We start from the raw sequence: 16886 nt of genomic DNA, 5'->3' as shown, positions 1-16886 counted from the left end.
AAGCATAAACCATAAGATATGTCCACCCTGTCATGGACATATATATTACTGTTAAATATGTTTTCATTGCAAAATTAAGATGCAAATAATATTTTTTGAAAGGTATGATGTCCCTTTCCTAAACAGGGTTATAAAAAAATATATAATAATAATAAATATTATTCATTTTAGTTTTTAGCAATTTTAACTACAAATGAATGGCCGACAGGGTGGACATTTTGAGTTTCAATTAGCATATTAGCTTACAAGAAACTGCTACTAGCTAAATATTTAGTCTGGTTGTTGAAGAGAATTTGGTATATTTAAACTTACATATTTTGAAAATACTGTACTCTAATCACTTCTGGCATATTTTATGCCGACAGGGTGGACATGTTAAGCTTTGTAAGCAAACTCATATGAAGAAAATTTTTCAATTGGAAAGTCACAGACAAATTTCACCTCAGCCGTTGAAATTCCCGCCACTGAAGAGACAAAAAAATCTGTTGTCACTAGTGTTGATGTCACTAAAGGGGATGGCCTTTTCTTAAAGGGGCGGATTCCCCAATACGACAGGGTGGACAACCATTCAAGGGACATGGACAAACTCTTCTTTTTTATTAAATAAAAATATAGTTTTTATTACCAAATGATCAATACACTCAAATTGAGTCTACTCAATTTGGTACTGGGGTCTTTCTCAAAGCAGGAGACCTAAAGATCCTATAAAATGGTATATCGGTGGTCTCAAAAAACAGACACTGACTAAAAGCCACAAAACTCCAGTTTTCATTCATTCACTTCAAGTTTTAATTTGCTTTCCATTTGATCCCATTGCTGTCTTGAAACAAATGAAATATTGAAGAGATCTCATTTGAAATGTTCTTTCCTAAGGTCCAGTCCCACCAGAGTAAGTGTGTATATGTGTGTTTGAGTTATTGCAACTGTGAATGACTGAATGCATATGTGAGCAAGGAAATGAGTCTGAAGGCAGATATCATCAACTGTGACTGATTTGTCTTTCAGGATCTCCCAATCACAGCCAAGTCACGCCGTAGCAGGACAATCATTACACGGTGTGTAAAAAAAAAATCTAAAACCCAACTGTACAGCAGTGAATTATGGGGGTCTCTGCATTTCATCAGCCAGGACAGCCATATTGGGCCACAGACTAAGAGAGGAAGGAGGAAACCCAAGGCCTGGGAGTCATTATGGCACAAAAAGTCAGAGATGATCAGAGAAGCTTGACGTCTCGCAGGGAGACACTCGTGTCTTCATGTAAGCTCACACATGGACATGTTCTGCGCATACAGTACGCTTCTGACACAGCAGCTTCTGCCCCGTTTCGGTCCTATACACTGGGTTTCACAGACACGTGGAACTAAAACCCGCTGTGCTGCTCCATGTGTGTGGAGTGAAATACAAGGGTGTTTTGTGGAACTTTATTGATTTCTTTTTTAGGATACTGTCCAGATGGAAAAAGAGAGATGCAGAGAGAGGGTGATGGGAAAATAAATTAGAAAAATACCAGGAGGGAGGGCAAAAGAGGAGGGAGTACTGCTAAAAGGGAGAACAAGAGTACAAGCAAGAATTTTGCTTTGAAGACGAACGCCGGTCACAACCTTTTTTTTGCTTACAGTTGATGGGAACGGTGGGAGGAATTCTATGGCTGTGTGATTGAAAGCATGTCTAGGTCACATTTCACTGCAAAATTTTTCCATTTTGGGGTCATGTTCTTGACAGGTTTTGTGAGATTCACCCTTATATATCCCTATACAAGATTCACTCCATTTTACTCTTTTTCATTCTTGCTTTCAGGCTTTTACGTCTGCAGACGTTCAGATGCAGTCCATCAGCACACCAAGTGTGCTTACACTGGGCCCAAATTCACACTTCACAAATACACACTGACGCACTTGAACAGGGCTAATGATTGACCACAGTGGAAAATACTGACCCACACTGGACACGCTCCACAGTACTAAACAGAAAACACATATTTACCTTTTTCAAATAAAACTAGAGTTATTTTTGCATGAAACTTTCCAAGGGGGGCATCTGTAGGACATTCATTTTAACTTTTGGTTAAATCAATTTGTTGTCTATTCCCTACATAGGCAACATCCTAACTGAAACTGAACCTTATAATGCAAACAGTGCTGCTCCTAAAAAAAACAGCATATACTGGTTAGGTATGTTTTGAAGCATGACTGCTGGTTTGAGCTGGTTTAAGCTGGTCCTTAGCTGGTCAGGAGTTGGTTTAAGCTGGTCCTTAGCTGGTCATTTGCTGGTCCTAAGCAACTAGCTCCTGCTCAGGACTAGCTTAGGACCAGCACATGACCAGCTTAAACCAGCTCAAACCAGCAGCCATGCTTTAAAACATACCTAACCAGCATATGCTGGATTTTTTTAACAGGGCTGGCAAGCCATGTTGTTATAGATTAAAATTTAGTATAATTTAGGCCTATTAGATATTTCTCTTGTATAATTAGCCTCATCTTTTGTCTCAGTGCTTTAACAGGTAACTACATTTTAGGACAGCCTTAACATTCCGAGCTTAAAATGCTGCCTATGAAGGCTGCTCACTAGGTTTTGGAACAGAACCAAAATATTCCCAATAATTTTTATGCTATCATTTCTTTAATCCTTTCAATTCATTTTACATTTTAGTCAAAAATTAGAAAGGAATTCTCAATCCTCTAGGATCAAAATGATTCTTAATTTAAGAATGACTTCCTTCCTAATCAAGTTTAATCCTTTGGAGATAAATGGAAAGAGATACCACTGTCTACTTTAATCATTAAAGGGATAGTTCACCCAAAAATGAAAATTTGATGTTTATCTGCTTACCCCCAGGGCATCCAAGATGTAGGTGACTTTGTTTCTTCAGTAGAACACAAACGAAGATTTTTATCTCAAACCGTTGCAGTCTGTCAGTCATATAATGGAAGTGAATGGGAATCATGGCTTTGAGAGTAAAAAAAACATACACAAACAAAACCAAATTAAACCCTGCGGCTCGTGACGATACATTGATGTGTAAAGACACAAAACGATCGGTCTGTGCAAAAAACTGAACAGTATTTATATCGTTTTTTTACCTCTGATTCACCACAATGTCCGAACTGTCCTGAGCGCGTTCGCGTGGTCTCAAATGGACCATTGACACTCCTAACTGAGATTGTAGATGGAGTGTCAATGGTCCATTTGAGAGATAGGTGGCGGTAATGCACTTATAAGTCTGCAATCCGCCGTAAAGCAAGAAGAAGAAGACACATCACGAGCCGGCTGAAGAAGAAGATGTGAACGCGCTCAGGACAGTTCGGACATTGCGGTGAATCAGAGGTAGACAGACTGCAACGGTTTGAGATAAAAATCTTCGTTTGTGTTCTACTGAAGAAACAAAGTCACCTACATCTTGGATGCCCTGGGGGTAAGCAGATAAACACCAAGTTTTCATTTTTGGGTCAACTATCCCTTTAAGCTGTATTCAATAGCTATGGGAGCTGTTCTCTTGTTCCACAGATCTAAGATCAGGTTTTCTAATAATAGTTTAGAACGTTTACATGGAAAACAAGTCTTAAATTACTGCAGAGTTGCAACATTGATCGGGAGATTTAATTCGGATACCTGATCCTTCCCCGCTGCGGTCCTCTGGGAGCTCCTGCAACGTCAATCTCCACTCAAGAGGAGCATCGCAAGGTGTCAGCGTCACCAACAGAGGAGTGTTGTCTTCCTCCACCACAAAATAGTACCTGCAATAGCGAGGAAAGTTAGCATGCGCTGCAAAAAATGACAACAACATAGAAATTACACAGGAAATTAAACCTGACTCATTGTATGTTGTATAGCAGATGTGCTCTTTGCTTGGACTGAATCGCATTTGATGACTGTGTGAAACAAGCCATCTGCAGGCAATTATATTTTTAGGTCTTTTTAGATAAACACATGCACTTTGTTAGCATACACTTATATAGAAGGTTACATAACAAGGTGTATAACAATACTTTCCACATTCGGGCCTGAAAAAAAGTGCAGGTCCCTAAGTATAAGACTGCTATTTTAGCAAGGTTATGCATAATGGTGTTGCTAATTTAGCCCGCCTGATTGCCGTCATGTTTCGTCTTTAAAAATACTTGAGATATATTAAAGCACGTCCCAAGACACAATATAATGAAATTAGAACTAGCTGGCCTTTCGGAGACCGCTACCGAATTAGGACCATATTCCCCAAACACAGCGCTGCTACATTAGCCTTGCTGTCTCAACACATTCCCGCTAGCTTTGTTAGCATTTTTAGCACTGTGTTGCCGCTGAATTAGCATACTTTTGACAATGCTTTGCACATGAGAGATGTCTTATAAAAGGCACACCAAACACAGCTGGTGTATTTTAGCTGTAACCTCTTTCTAATACTATATTGAAATATTAGCTTACTAATTAGTGCAAGCATAGACTGAATACTGCCTACTATTTATTTAAAAAATAGTGTGTGAAACAGAAAGCATCATGTGTTTATATACAATTCATTTAAAATTAGTTACATCACCACTTTACGGATGAATTATATCCATACAGAGGAATTCAATGTGAATTTTTATTTGGAAAGACTGAAATAGTATTACTTTTAAATGTACTCTAATAAATTGTGTTTTATTTACAACTTTGAAAAAAAAAAATTACATTGCATTTCAACTCTTATCGCAGGTTGTACCTATTTTACACTGACCAATTGGTGACTAATTTGAATTAGTTTTTTACTTTTACTACTTTATATATTTATTTATAAATTTATTTATTTATTTTCATGAGATCTTACGTGCTAAAGATTAGGTTGGTTACACTTTATTTCGATAGTCCACTTTAGACATTCTATTAACTATAAGTAACTTTGTAACTACATGTCAACTACATGTCAACTAATTCTCATTAATTTGCAACTCCATGTCTACTAACTCTCAGAGTAGACTTAGGGTAGGTTTAGGGTTAGTAGAATGTTGACAAAGAAAGTGTTAAAAGATATTAAGCAGACAGTCTACTAATACTCTACTAACTGCTAGTTGACATGTAGTTGCAAAGTTACTTACTGTTAATAGAATGTCTAAAGTGGACTATCGAAATAAAGTGTTACCATTAGGTTTAGTGGTGAATCGTCAACACTTTTTCTAAAAAACAAACAAACATACAAATTTATACAAAATCATCCTGTAAAAAAGTAATGTTTTCTCATTAGATTGGGTCGGTCCATTTACAGGAAATAAAAACGTTTAAACTGTAATGTAATATATAAAACATATAATACATATAAAACAATCTTAAAAGTTAAAATGTCTTCGCTCTTGATTTTTAAAAAAAGTTACAAATCACGGTTGAAATTACTTCCAGATCATTCATCACACTGGAAAAAGAAGGTCAAATGAAGCACATTGCATTGTGGGATATAGCGCAGTGTGCTCTGTTGTATACTGCACATTTTGACAAATGTGTTTAGATATTGACATTTTGACAAATGTGTTTAGATATTGCATGAAATATTTACTGTTTATATACAGTATATACTTCTAAATTAGTATAAGTAGCATGATACTGTGTTATTCCAAACAGTCTTAGCTTTTAATCAGACCTTCTGTGAGCAGAAACACCTTTCAACTCCACATTCTGTAAAATAATTATGACAGATGTATGCTAGACTTCAGCGTAATCAGCTATATTTGAGAACACTGCAGTTCATCAGCAGGACACGACATTGACAGAATCACTGGAGTAGACATCAAACGGGAAACGGAGAGATCCGTTGTTACTATAAAGCGTTTTAAATTGCGAATAGCTCAGCCTGCGACCATCTGTGGTATGTATGTGATTAATTCATGCAGGATCCTCAGCTAAAATAACCCTGTAGCCTTTTGCTAAGACCTCGCATATGGTGCAGTTTGACAGACGTGGTGAACACGGTTGATATTCGTCCATTTGAGTGCACCTGCTACTCAAAACAATGCTTCATCAAACACACACACAGCATCTCATTCATAATGCATGTCTCGCACTGCATTATATGCATTATAGCTATAATAGATCCCATATTTCTTCTTCCCTCACACAAAGACACTTCCACAAATGCACATGATTATAACCCTCCCGTCCCAGGATGTTCAAACGTAAAAATTTGTTTACATGAAAGAAAATTGAAAAACATGAAAAACGTATTCTGCAATTTAACACACGGAAGATCGTAAATATATAGGTGAAGCAAGCAATTTCTGAACCACTATCTCCACCAAAAAGAACCAAATAGCCAAATCAAAATTTAAAATAAATGTAGAATATAAAATAAAAATAAAAGAAAAAAATAAAAGAAAATGAAATGTTTAACTTTCTGAATATAAACTTTTTATTTATTTATTTATTTATTCATTCATTCATGTTTGTGTTAATACATACAAGTTTTAATTAAATTTATAAAACTACAAATATGTAAAGACAAGTGTGTATGTTTGTGTGATGTATGATCCCACCTTTTCGGTGTATCTCTGAACAGGTATCCACTGATCTCTGCTCCATCTGGCAAGACAGAAGAGTCATGAAACAGAGCTTTATCCCTGATCTGCATCTGAAAGAGGCCTTCATCACGCGTGGGCAGTTTCTGTCCCATCACCCCCAAGACCAGCAACACCAAGCCATAGCATCCACACATCCACATCATCCTGAGAGAGAGAGCGAGAGAGAGAGACATTGACAGTGACTGAAGAGGAGAATGGAATTTCATTCTTAAAAACCTGATGAAATGCTTTCTTGAGCACAGTCTGCTTTCCTTTTTTCTTTCACACCAACTATATTAGTGTCCACATCAAAGCATAATAATGTTCTGTTTCTTAAAAGCACACACACTGCGGTTATTGGATGGATTCTTGTTGACTGCCAATGTTTTTATCATTTATCGACTGGAAAAAAAATCATTCTGGAAGTATTTCCAATGATCTTGTATATTGTTATAGTTCTGGTTTGGACTTGACTATTCTCATAGAATCTGATTGAACATTAAAGCATGTCAACATATTCTGTTACACCAAATACACAAAATAATGATCTTTAAAATAGCATCATATGACCCCTTTAAAACTGTATTAGTTATAGTTCTCGTTATAGTCTCTAGACGTGTTGGGGGAGGGGCATAGAAGAAAGCATTTGATTGGACAAAAATCTATTTAGTGCAAGATGAGTAATCAATATTTGTGCCAAAGGAGAAAACAAAATACGCTGAAAGTGAATTTTGGAGTGCACTAATCATGTAGATGACCTTAGTTGAAAAGCTGGTTTAAAGCTGGAGAATCAATACATCAAGTTAAGGACAGTTAAACCATCAGTAGAAGTTAATGACTGTTTAAAAAGCTCTAATGGAGGACAGTTAAATCCTTCCATGATGTCCTTATTCTAATCTAAAAGAACAGCAAATTCATCTCAACATTTAGCTAAATGACTGGGTTGCACCATCACGCTACAACAAACAAACCAAACTACAGGAGATTTGGGATGAAGAATTCAAATTAATGTCCTCACTGACCACCTTTGAAGTTCTGCTGGTTTTTAAACTCAAGGGGCGGCACAGCTGGGGTAAAAGACGGGTATGCGGCGGTTGATACTGCACGCAAACAACATTCAGCAACTCATGAGAACATCCAGGCACTCAGAGACACTCACAGATGCACACATCTGCTCACTGAAGACACACACACTCCCGCACTAATCACCCGTTTGAATGCCCGTGTAGAGTGTCCGAGCTCACAGTGCAAAAATATCCATGTCTGGTTGGTGTTAAACACCTGCTTGTAACTATTCACAGATTTTCTTTCTCACTGATCTGCTGCATCTGTCCTGTGCACTTTTTATTTCATTTTGAAGTGAATGACAAAACTGTATATTTTTATTATTGTTATTATTATTATTATTATTACTTTGGTTAACATTTTGAAAATGAGCCTTTAGAGCAGATATTAAACAATAGACAAATTACTGTTCAAAAGTCTGAGGTCGAGAAGACTTTGTAATATGTTTGAAAGAAGTTTCTTCTTCACTCACCAAAGCTCTTTTATTTGATCAAAAATACAGTAAAAAAACAGTAAAAATGTGAAATACTATTGGAATTTAAAATATCTGTTTTCTATTTGAATATATTGTAAAATGTAATTTATTTCTGTCATCAAAGCTGAATTTTCAGCATCATTACTCCAGTCTTCAGTGTCACATGATTAGAAATCATTCTAATATGCTGATTTGCAAAAAAAATAAAAATCTGCTTCATATTTTTCTGGATTTCTTTCAGGATTCTTTAACAAACTGAAAGTTTAAAAGAACATTGTTTATTTGAAATAGAGATCTTTTTTAACATATCTTTACTGTAATTTAAAAAAACAAAAAGCTCAGACTCAGTCTGGTCACATGTAGGCCTGGTTTCACAGACAGGGCTTAGACTAAGCCAGGATTAGGCCATAGTTCAATTAGGACATTTAAGTAATTTTATAAATGTGCCTTAGAAAAAAAACATTACTGGTGTGCATTTTGAGACAAAATAAAGTCACTGATATATTTTAAGATCAGTCAGAGCAAGTTTCTTTCAGTTAAAACACCTCAGACTTAGATTTTAGTCTGGGGTTAGGCTTAAACCTTGTCTGTGAAACTGGGGGATAGTGTTTAACTACGTTAGGCTGTGCTTAACTGGCTTTCATTGTTCTGGAGTGGGTAAGACCGCACAGATGTGTTAGATTGAGCTGGACTAAGTTTATGTATGCTGTTCTGAATTAGACTGTGATGAGACTGCTTAGGAAAAGCTGAACTTGGTTCATCTGTGCTGGTCTGAGTCTGGTTGTGTTGGGCTACCCTCTGGGCTGGATTTGGCTTTGCAGGGATCACATGATATCCTCTTTCTATTGATTTACCCCCCCCCCCCCGCTGCCTTTATTCCCACTTTTCTTGACCTCTTTCACTCACTCTTTATTTGCCAAGCTCAGATGGTACTCTCTCTTTCTCCTCTTCCGCTTTCATCCATTGTTTCTCTTTCTTTTACGTGCCTTCCTCTTGCCTTTCTTTTAAAAGTTGCACATTATCACTTCCCCCCTCCTTTACACGTGGGCTTTTCACTTCGGCCGATCACAAAATGTACTTAACTGCATTTGCACACAAAGCACTGCTTTTATCATGCATTACGTTTCCTCTCCTCTGTCTCGCACAACAAGAGAGCACTTCTTTCTCTTGTGCTCTGATGGTCAAATAGGATATTCTCACACAGAAAAGTGATGCTCTCACTTAAGGACTCATCTTGTATTGTTAAATCGGTATATGGGGATGTAGATATACTTATGCTGGATACTTTGAGGACATGTTTTCGAACACTTTTGGTGCAGACCCAAGTCTGTTTGGTTGTGGTGAAACTGATTTTCCAAGCTCGGCATTGAGTTTGCTTGAAAAAGTGTTCTGGGATAATTTAGGAATATGTGAAATTTGGTATGGTTCGCAACTGGTATGAAAACAGTCCATCTTAATTCACAGTCATGTAACATACAAGGATATCTTCTAGTCCAGATTAGTGATTTAACATACTATTTACTTGTAGAAATTCAGCCTAGGCTTGCAGAAATTAAGTCAGTGTTCACTGGAGAGCTCTGAAATGAATTGGGAAAACAAAAGTGTAGATTGTGACTGGGAAAACATTGTATGTATGATCCTTGGGTAAGAATTATAATACTGTATCTCTTTGGATGTGGTTGCAGAACATTTGCCACAAATTCCAACTTACAACCAAGAGGAGAAAGCAAAGGAACACAGGGACATGGGTTCCCTCTGCAGCTTTGTCAGGTTTGGATGCAGTTGTGTTTCCCAGAGCAGAAAGCACGACTCTTTCTAAAATAAAACTTCAAAACAAAGCCCCATCTGGAACAAATAAAAGCTAATGTTTAATTAGAGCTGTGGAGAATGTCTGATCGTAATTTGGGGGAGGATAATTTGAAGGCAGAGTCAGCCGCAATTGTGTCAACTTTGTTTTGCTCCTTTTTATTTATTTTTTAATGCATTCATTTGTTTTTACCAAACTTTTTTCCTGTGACGGAAACGGGTTCATTCGGGTCCTGCATCACTTATGCACCATGTACAAATCTAAGATGTGTGATGAATTGGACCTTGAAGTGGTTTCGGGAGAGAGTGTGTTGCGGGGAAGGTCGTAGAGTCAAGTTCATAATGTTAAACAGCTTAAACCCTTTGAATGCAACAAGCTGTAATGTATGAATTATCGTCCTCAAAATGCGAGTAAAGCGACAATGCGATGGTGCTATTTAAACAGCTTACTCTGTAACTTTAAGTAATTTACCTCGTTTTAACCTCCTTGATTATCGTTCTACGATCTAAAGAACCATTAGAGATAATTCTGCAACATAAATGCCTTACAAGAATCTTGTGTAAGGTGTTTCAGAAACATCTGGCTGCATTCCACTCTGGATTTCCTTTGGTTACAATTCTTCTAATTATCTCTCCAGAGACAGAAATGTCATTCTCTTCAAAATATGTTTATCCAAATCAGATAAAATAACCATTCATCTCCACTGGGAGTCTAGAGGCTATCAGCCTGTCGTTAAATGGTTCAATCAGTCAAATAATAGACTGATTAATTGCCACAGGAAGTGTTAACGTGCAATTCAGGGTGAGACAGGGACTAACAGGCTCAGTCAGGGAAACACACACACACACAGATGAGTAGCACATGTATGGTGCATGAAAAGCAGCACTACTGACAGGGTGAAAACACACATATCACCAGAGCAGCTACCACCTGTCAATCAAACCGCAGCGGCCCGGGCCACAAACAGCGGAGAGCCATCATTACCACGCTAACCTGTGTGGGGGTGTCACTTCTGTCTCACTCGCTTTTTAAACATGTATGACTGCACGTTTACACACACACATACTGCCTCCATACTGACTCTCCTCCCTATGGAGCTCAGTGTCACATATGTGAACTCTCCTATATCACACCAGAGCTGCAAAAGCCTTCATTTCCACCGAGATAAGGGAAACATTTCAGATTCTGTTTCAACAGAGGCACGACGCCCTGAAACTGGAGAATGCGTGAGTTTCCCTCAGCTTCTGTCAGCGCTTCCCGAAACCTCTGAACAGACATTTACTGTGAGCTTCGTCCCCTGGGCTCCTCACGGCCCTGTCATGCATACATATGGAGCCAGAGCTGGAAAGCATGAGACAGGGGAAAAGAAACCAACCTCAACAGTGGAACACAATGGGGACAATGTTGGATTTTGTAGAGCAGTTTTATTCAGTGCAGCTCTGACAAGAGTCAGTGGTTAGTCCATCTATTCTGACAATCCCCGTCCTGCTACACCAATAAGCCAAGCTATGCAATCTATTTTTTTTTGTTTTGGTATAACCCATTCAAATATGATATTCATAAACCAGATTCAAAACCACATTCAATAAAAATCTCTATTTTAGTTTAGTTTTCATCATTTGCGACATGTCCAGTCCTGCTCCTGGAGGGACACTATCCTGCAGAGTTTGGCTCCCATTCTAATTAAACATGCCTTTACCTGCAAATCAAGGTCTTTAGGATTCTTAGAAACGACCAGGTTGTATCCAAAATCACATATTATAACCTTATGAAGTGCAGGTTGTTCACAATCATGCTCCCGGAGTCCCCCAACACAGCACATTTTGCATGTCTCCTTTCTCTCACACATCCATTTCAGGTCTTGGAGTCTCTACTAATGAGCTGATGGCCTGAATCAGGTGTGTTTGATTAATGTGCAGTGTTGAGGAGCTCCAGGAATGTGGTTGGGGACCACTGATGTAGTGCACTATTCGAGGGGACAGCCATTAGTAGTGGTGTCTGGAACCATAGTGTATATTATTGACTGCAGTCATTCAGTCCCATAATGCACCTCAATAATGAATGTACAACTTATGTAGACTTAATGACTAGGCTAGTAGCTAGAGAAAACCCACGCATTGTGAGCATCATGCAAATGAATTACTTCATCTTGCCAGAAGATGCCATCTTCAGCATTACCGGTGCACTCAGTGTCCGAATTCACTTATTTGTTTTCATTCACTCATTCGGTGGACTGAATTAGAGCAGTGGTTGCCAACCACATTCCTGGAGCATATCTCCTTTGTCTGACACACTCATTTCAGGTCTTGGAGTCTCTACTAATGAGCTGATGAGTTGAATCAGGTGTGTTGGATTAAGGACACATGCAAACTGCAATGTTGGGGGCCTCTAGGAACATTGTTGGGAAAGACTGTATTAGATGAGTATTGTAGGCAATAGTGAATAAGGGTACATGGCAGGGCTCTTCAACTCTAGGGCCAGTGTCCTGATGAGTTTAACCCTAATCAAACACCCCAAACAAGCTAATCACTATGTTACAAATTAGAGACAGTTGTGTTAAATTAGGGTTAGAAATAAAGTCTGCAGGACACTGTCCCTCCAGGACTGGAGTTAAAGGCCACAGGCATGTGTGTTGGGGCCATTTAGAATTAAACCCTGCAGGACATTGTCCCTCCAGGAACAGCGTTGGACATACACGGCAGTATCAGCTGTGTCTCAATTACCTCATTATGTGGTATTTGGTTTGTATTGAAAAATGAATGAGTGTGCACGCAAACAGCCACTATGTGTCCTTCTCACCTCAAATGTTATGATTTCTTATAAATGAGATCAGCACTTTAGAGCTGAGGTGCTTGACATGTACTTTGGCTGTCTTTATGCCAATCCTGAGCTGCACTGGTGCTCTTGGACAGCCAAATGGCACAATGACTAATTGTTAGAAGCCAGGTTTTGAGAGCTGAAGTCCAGCACTCCACCGTGGACACATGGCTGTCTGCTGCTTGTTTACTTTGGCAAGGACCCAGAACGGCATTTGTTGAGTAAAATCGTTGAAGATATTTGTGTTTTTGAGGCACATTTGAGACAGACACAGAGTAGCTGTGAAGTATAACGTCTCCAGGCGATTATTAATAAAGTCAAACCTACTCAAGAGTGTTCAGATGTCCCACTCTAAGTATCCTCAAACAGGTCTTTATCTCAGGACTCCCAATTAGTACAATGTTTGGGAATGTTCTTCAGCAGCTGTGCTGAGGGTGTAAGGGCCACTTTCTCCAAGTGCCGCACAAACAGACCATTGAATGGGAAGGCCCCTGACTGATGTTCACTTCATTGCTGTCTTTGTGAGAAGAATTTGAGATCTCACAGATATTCACAGACTCGAGGGACAATTTGTCCTCCTCACCCCACTGATACGAGCATATCTAAGGAAGCGCACAAATGGGCATGCTGGGAAATAAAGAAGCCACTGCCGTTTATTTATCATCTACCTACCGAGAATGAAAAATGATCTTATGTGAGCGGCGTTGTTTGCGTGTTTTGCCAACAGGACGCACTGAATGAACCATCTCAAACTGAATTTGAGCTCTGAAGCTTTGCGAACCAACAGATATGGAAATGAAAGAGCAGGGGGTCACAAAAAGTTAGAAAAGCTGCGATTAAATCCCTGGTTCTACTCAACAGGACATGACACACAGTCACGTCAGACCCCACAAAGTCCAGCGTGAGGACGACTGTATCTCCGCATCGGACTGTCACTCCGTCGGACAGACAAATGGCTATTGCAACAGTGGCAGAATTCTTTCGCTGCCAGAGTTTTCATATGCAAATAAGGGTTTAGACACGCTATGCAACACAGACCTTCCCGTTCTTAGACTTTTGTTCCTGTTTCATTCTTTCCGAGAGAGGATGGGAGGCAGTGCAAGCTTGGCCTCGCCGCTAAATACAGTTATTCAAATTCCCTCATTCTGAGTCTGCCTTTCATTACGTCTCCCGGCCCAGAGAAAAGTATCACTCTCACCAGGAGCCACATCAGGTAGCCAGCAATCCACTTCGTAGTTGTTTGGGTCTGATAGGAGACTAATCCTCGCAATCCCATCGGAGAGATTAAAAAATCCAACACAATTTACTATTCAAATTGAAAAAGAAAAGGATGCAAATGGGACTGAGATCTCGCTGCATGCTACAGATGGGTAGCTGATCTGAAATTTCAAGCAAGTGACATGCAATACTTTTTAATCTTTAAAGAGCTACTTTTATTATCATATAATGATTTTTCATCATGCAGTTTTTATGGGCTTACATTAATACACACAGAATATTTGTACTTTTAAAAATTTTATTTGACACACTGCAGGACCATTTGTGACCCTGGACCACAAAACCAGTCATAAGGGTCAATTTTTCTAAATTGAGATTTATACATCATATGAAAGCTGAATAAATAAGCTTTCCATTGATGTATGGTTTGTTAGGACAGGACAACATTTGGCCGAGATACAACTATCTGAGGGTGCAAAAAAATCAAAATATTGAGAAAATCGCCTTTAAAGTTGTCCAAATGAAGTTATTAGCAATGCATATTACTAATCAAAAATTAAGTTTTGATATATTTATGGTAGGAAATTTACAAAAGATCTTCATGGAACATGATCTTTACTTAATATCCTAATGATTTTTTGGCATAAAAGAAAAATCAATAATTTTGACCCATACAATGTATTTTTGGCTATTGCTACAAATATACCCCAGCGATTTAAGACTGGTTTTGTGCTCCAGGGTCACATTTAAGTAAACATTAAAATGGAATTTGTGAGATTTGTTTGTTATGCTTTTCGGGCTATCAGTGCTGACAACTAAATATGCATCAAATGTTACATTTCTTATTTCACTACATATTCGTGAAACAATGTAGATTATGGTTGTTGGGATTTTTGGGAATACAATTTTAAAAATTAGTCCACTTGAAACTTAAATTGAGCAGTCCAATCTAAATTATACACTTTCTCTTATTCATTCAAAAACTGTAAAATGAACCTAAAATCTTGATGTTGAGAAATAAAACCAAACTCACTGCTTAAACCAAAGAAAAACGCAGACTTGTGCAATAAGTTGTTCCTGTCAAAGCATTCATCTCTCTAAACAGCAAAGGACAGTTCATTTCGTAAAGCAGTCGTGCAGACACGGGCCAAAAAAAAAAATCGCATCTTGCAGGTGCTTTTATGCGTTACTGTTTGGAAAAGTTCCTAACCAACTGATATTTAAAGAAAAACTCCCTATGTGCATTTGCCTTCAGCGGAGACAGAGACGTTTAACACTCTGAAAGACTGAATAACAGACGCACAATTGAGAGGGCGAGGACGAGTTGTGATGAATTGCGTCTGGCGGATGGGAGCGCATGGGAACCGCGTCTCCAACACAATGTCCAAAAACTCCCATCGCACCTCCTCTGAGATCCAGACGAACATTAAAAGAGCCTGCGAGCTCGGGCTTGACGGAAAGGTGTTTGAAATCTTTCACTTCCAGGAGTTTGCAGACCGCAAAAGCCCGACGCGCTTGTTCTGGCAGAAGGTTCAAAGAGCGCGGGGAGTCCCGCTCCGTTTCCCCGCGTGACTGCAGAAGTGTTTCAACTCTTTCATGAGGCTTGAAAGCATTTTAGGAAATGCAAAGGCAGGTACCTCTGAGCAATGTCTCAAAATAGTGCAAACGATCCTGAGAGGTTTTAAACGCATCGGCTCCTGCGCGCATTTGCTATGAACGGGCAACTAAAACCTATTGTCAAGAAATACCTAAAACATCTCAATTTTACGTGAAGTTCCTTACCTTGTTCTTTTGGGTTAAATCACTCCAGTGCGAAAGTGTCTTGATCGAAATGTTCTTTGACTGTGTTTGTCAGCAGCGCAAACTTGTCTAAGAACACACACGATGGAAATGCAGGGAGTTTGTTGGAGAAAGTGCACTGAAGTTGTTCCGGCTAGATTCCTTCAGTCGGATCCGGCTCTGTGCTCACGGAGTTTCTCCCGTCCCAAAGTTGGCTTCTAGTCTTAGTGGGTATCCTGAGTTGTTCTCCTGCTGTTCTCCTCTGTAGAGACTGAGAGTGAAGTGAGAGTCAGACTGCTGTGAAGTGTCTCTCTCTGAAGACCAGCCCACTCTTCTGACACAGCGCACAAACACACGGTCCTTACACGAGTCAACAGTCAACAAGCTTCAGCGAAATCATGACAAAGACCTTACGCTGCCAAAGCCCCAAGTATTAAAGTTACATTGTTGTTTTAAGTTGAATTAAATTCAATGAAATACATGTTCTAAAATATATAGTAATAAATAAAAAGTTTTCAATATGTACAATTTTGAATATAAAGTTATAAATATTTAAATACAATAGGCCATAGAAATCTGGCAATATAAATCCAAATATATAGTGGTACTTTGGATATCTATTTTTTTTTCACAAAAGTTGAATACAGTTAAAACTTGAGTATAAATCGGAAGTAGGCCCTATATACATATATAGTTTATGTAGTTTATATTATGTATAGTATAATTGAGTATAAATATTGTGAATCTAAAGTTAAAAATGCAAATATATTTATATAAATCTAAATGTCAAGCTAAATCCTAAAATATATCACCCTGAACATTCATTTCTATATAGAATATAGAACCAAATATATAGGGATATCTGAATATATATATTGTTTTTAATCCGAAGAGATAATATGTGAATATAAAGCCATACATCCTAACACACACACACACACACACACACACACACATATATATATATATGCAGGTGTACATCTGAATATATTTATAGACACACTCATCATAAATCTGTGAACTGACATATCTGCATATCTGAACAACAAAAGCTGTTTTAAACTTTGAAAAAAAAGTTTGTTTGTTTGTTTGTTTGTTTTCAAAATGGACTTTTCCATCTTTGAAAACTATAATTTGGTTGATCTGCGGGTTATAAAATTAGATTACTGATAATAACTGAATCTATATATCGCAGAATGTGCAGAAAAAG

At 38.3% G+C, this 16886-nt stretch overlaps 1 protein-coding gene across 1 annotated transcript in view; it reads right to left on the bottom strand.

Moving 5' to 3' along the window:
* The window catches only part of LOC107723023 (protein NDNF-like), a 21686-nt gene extending 5700 nt beyond the window's left edge, over positions 1-15986 (bottom strand). The window contains exons 1-3 of the mRNA XM_016531525.1: positions 15680-15986; positions 6492-6680; positions 3610-3734 (exon numbers count right to left, since the gene is read on the bottom strand). Coding sequence (XP_016387011.1) covers positions 3610-3734; positions 6492-6679 — 313 coding nt within the window. The 5' untranslated portion in view covers position 6680; positions 15680-15986. The remainder of the gene's footprint in view (positions 1-3609; positions 3735-6491; positions 6681-15679) is intronic.
* Positions 15987-16886: the final 900 nt, after the last annotated feature.

The sequence above is a fragment of the Sinocyclocheilus rhinocerous genome, unplaced genomic scaffold (genome assembly GCF_001515625.1).
Source record: "Sinocyclocheilus rhinocerous isolate Xijiao unplaced genomic scaffold, SAMN03320098_v1.1 scaffold664, whole genome shotgun sequence".
In the NCBI taxonomy this organism is placed as follows: Eukaryota; Metazoa; Chordata; class Actinopteri; order Cypriniformes; family Cyprinidae; genus Sinocyclocheilus; species Sinocyclocheilus rhinocerous.
This window is presented reverse-complemented; position numbering and strand designations above follow the sequence as displayed.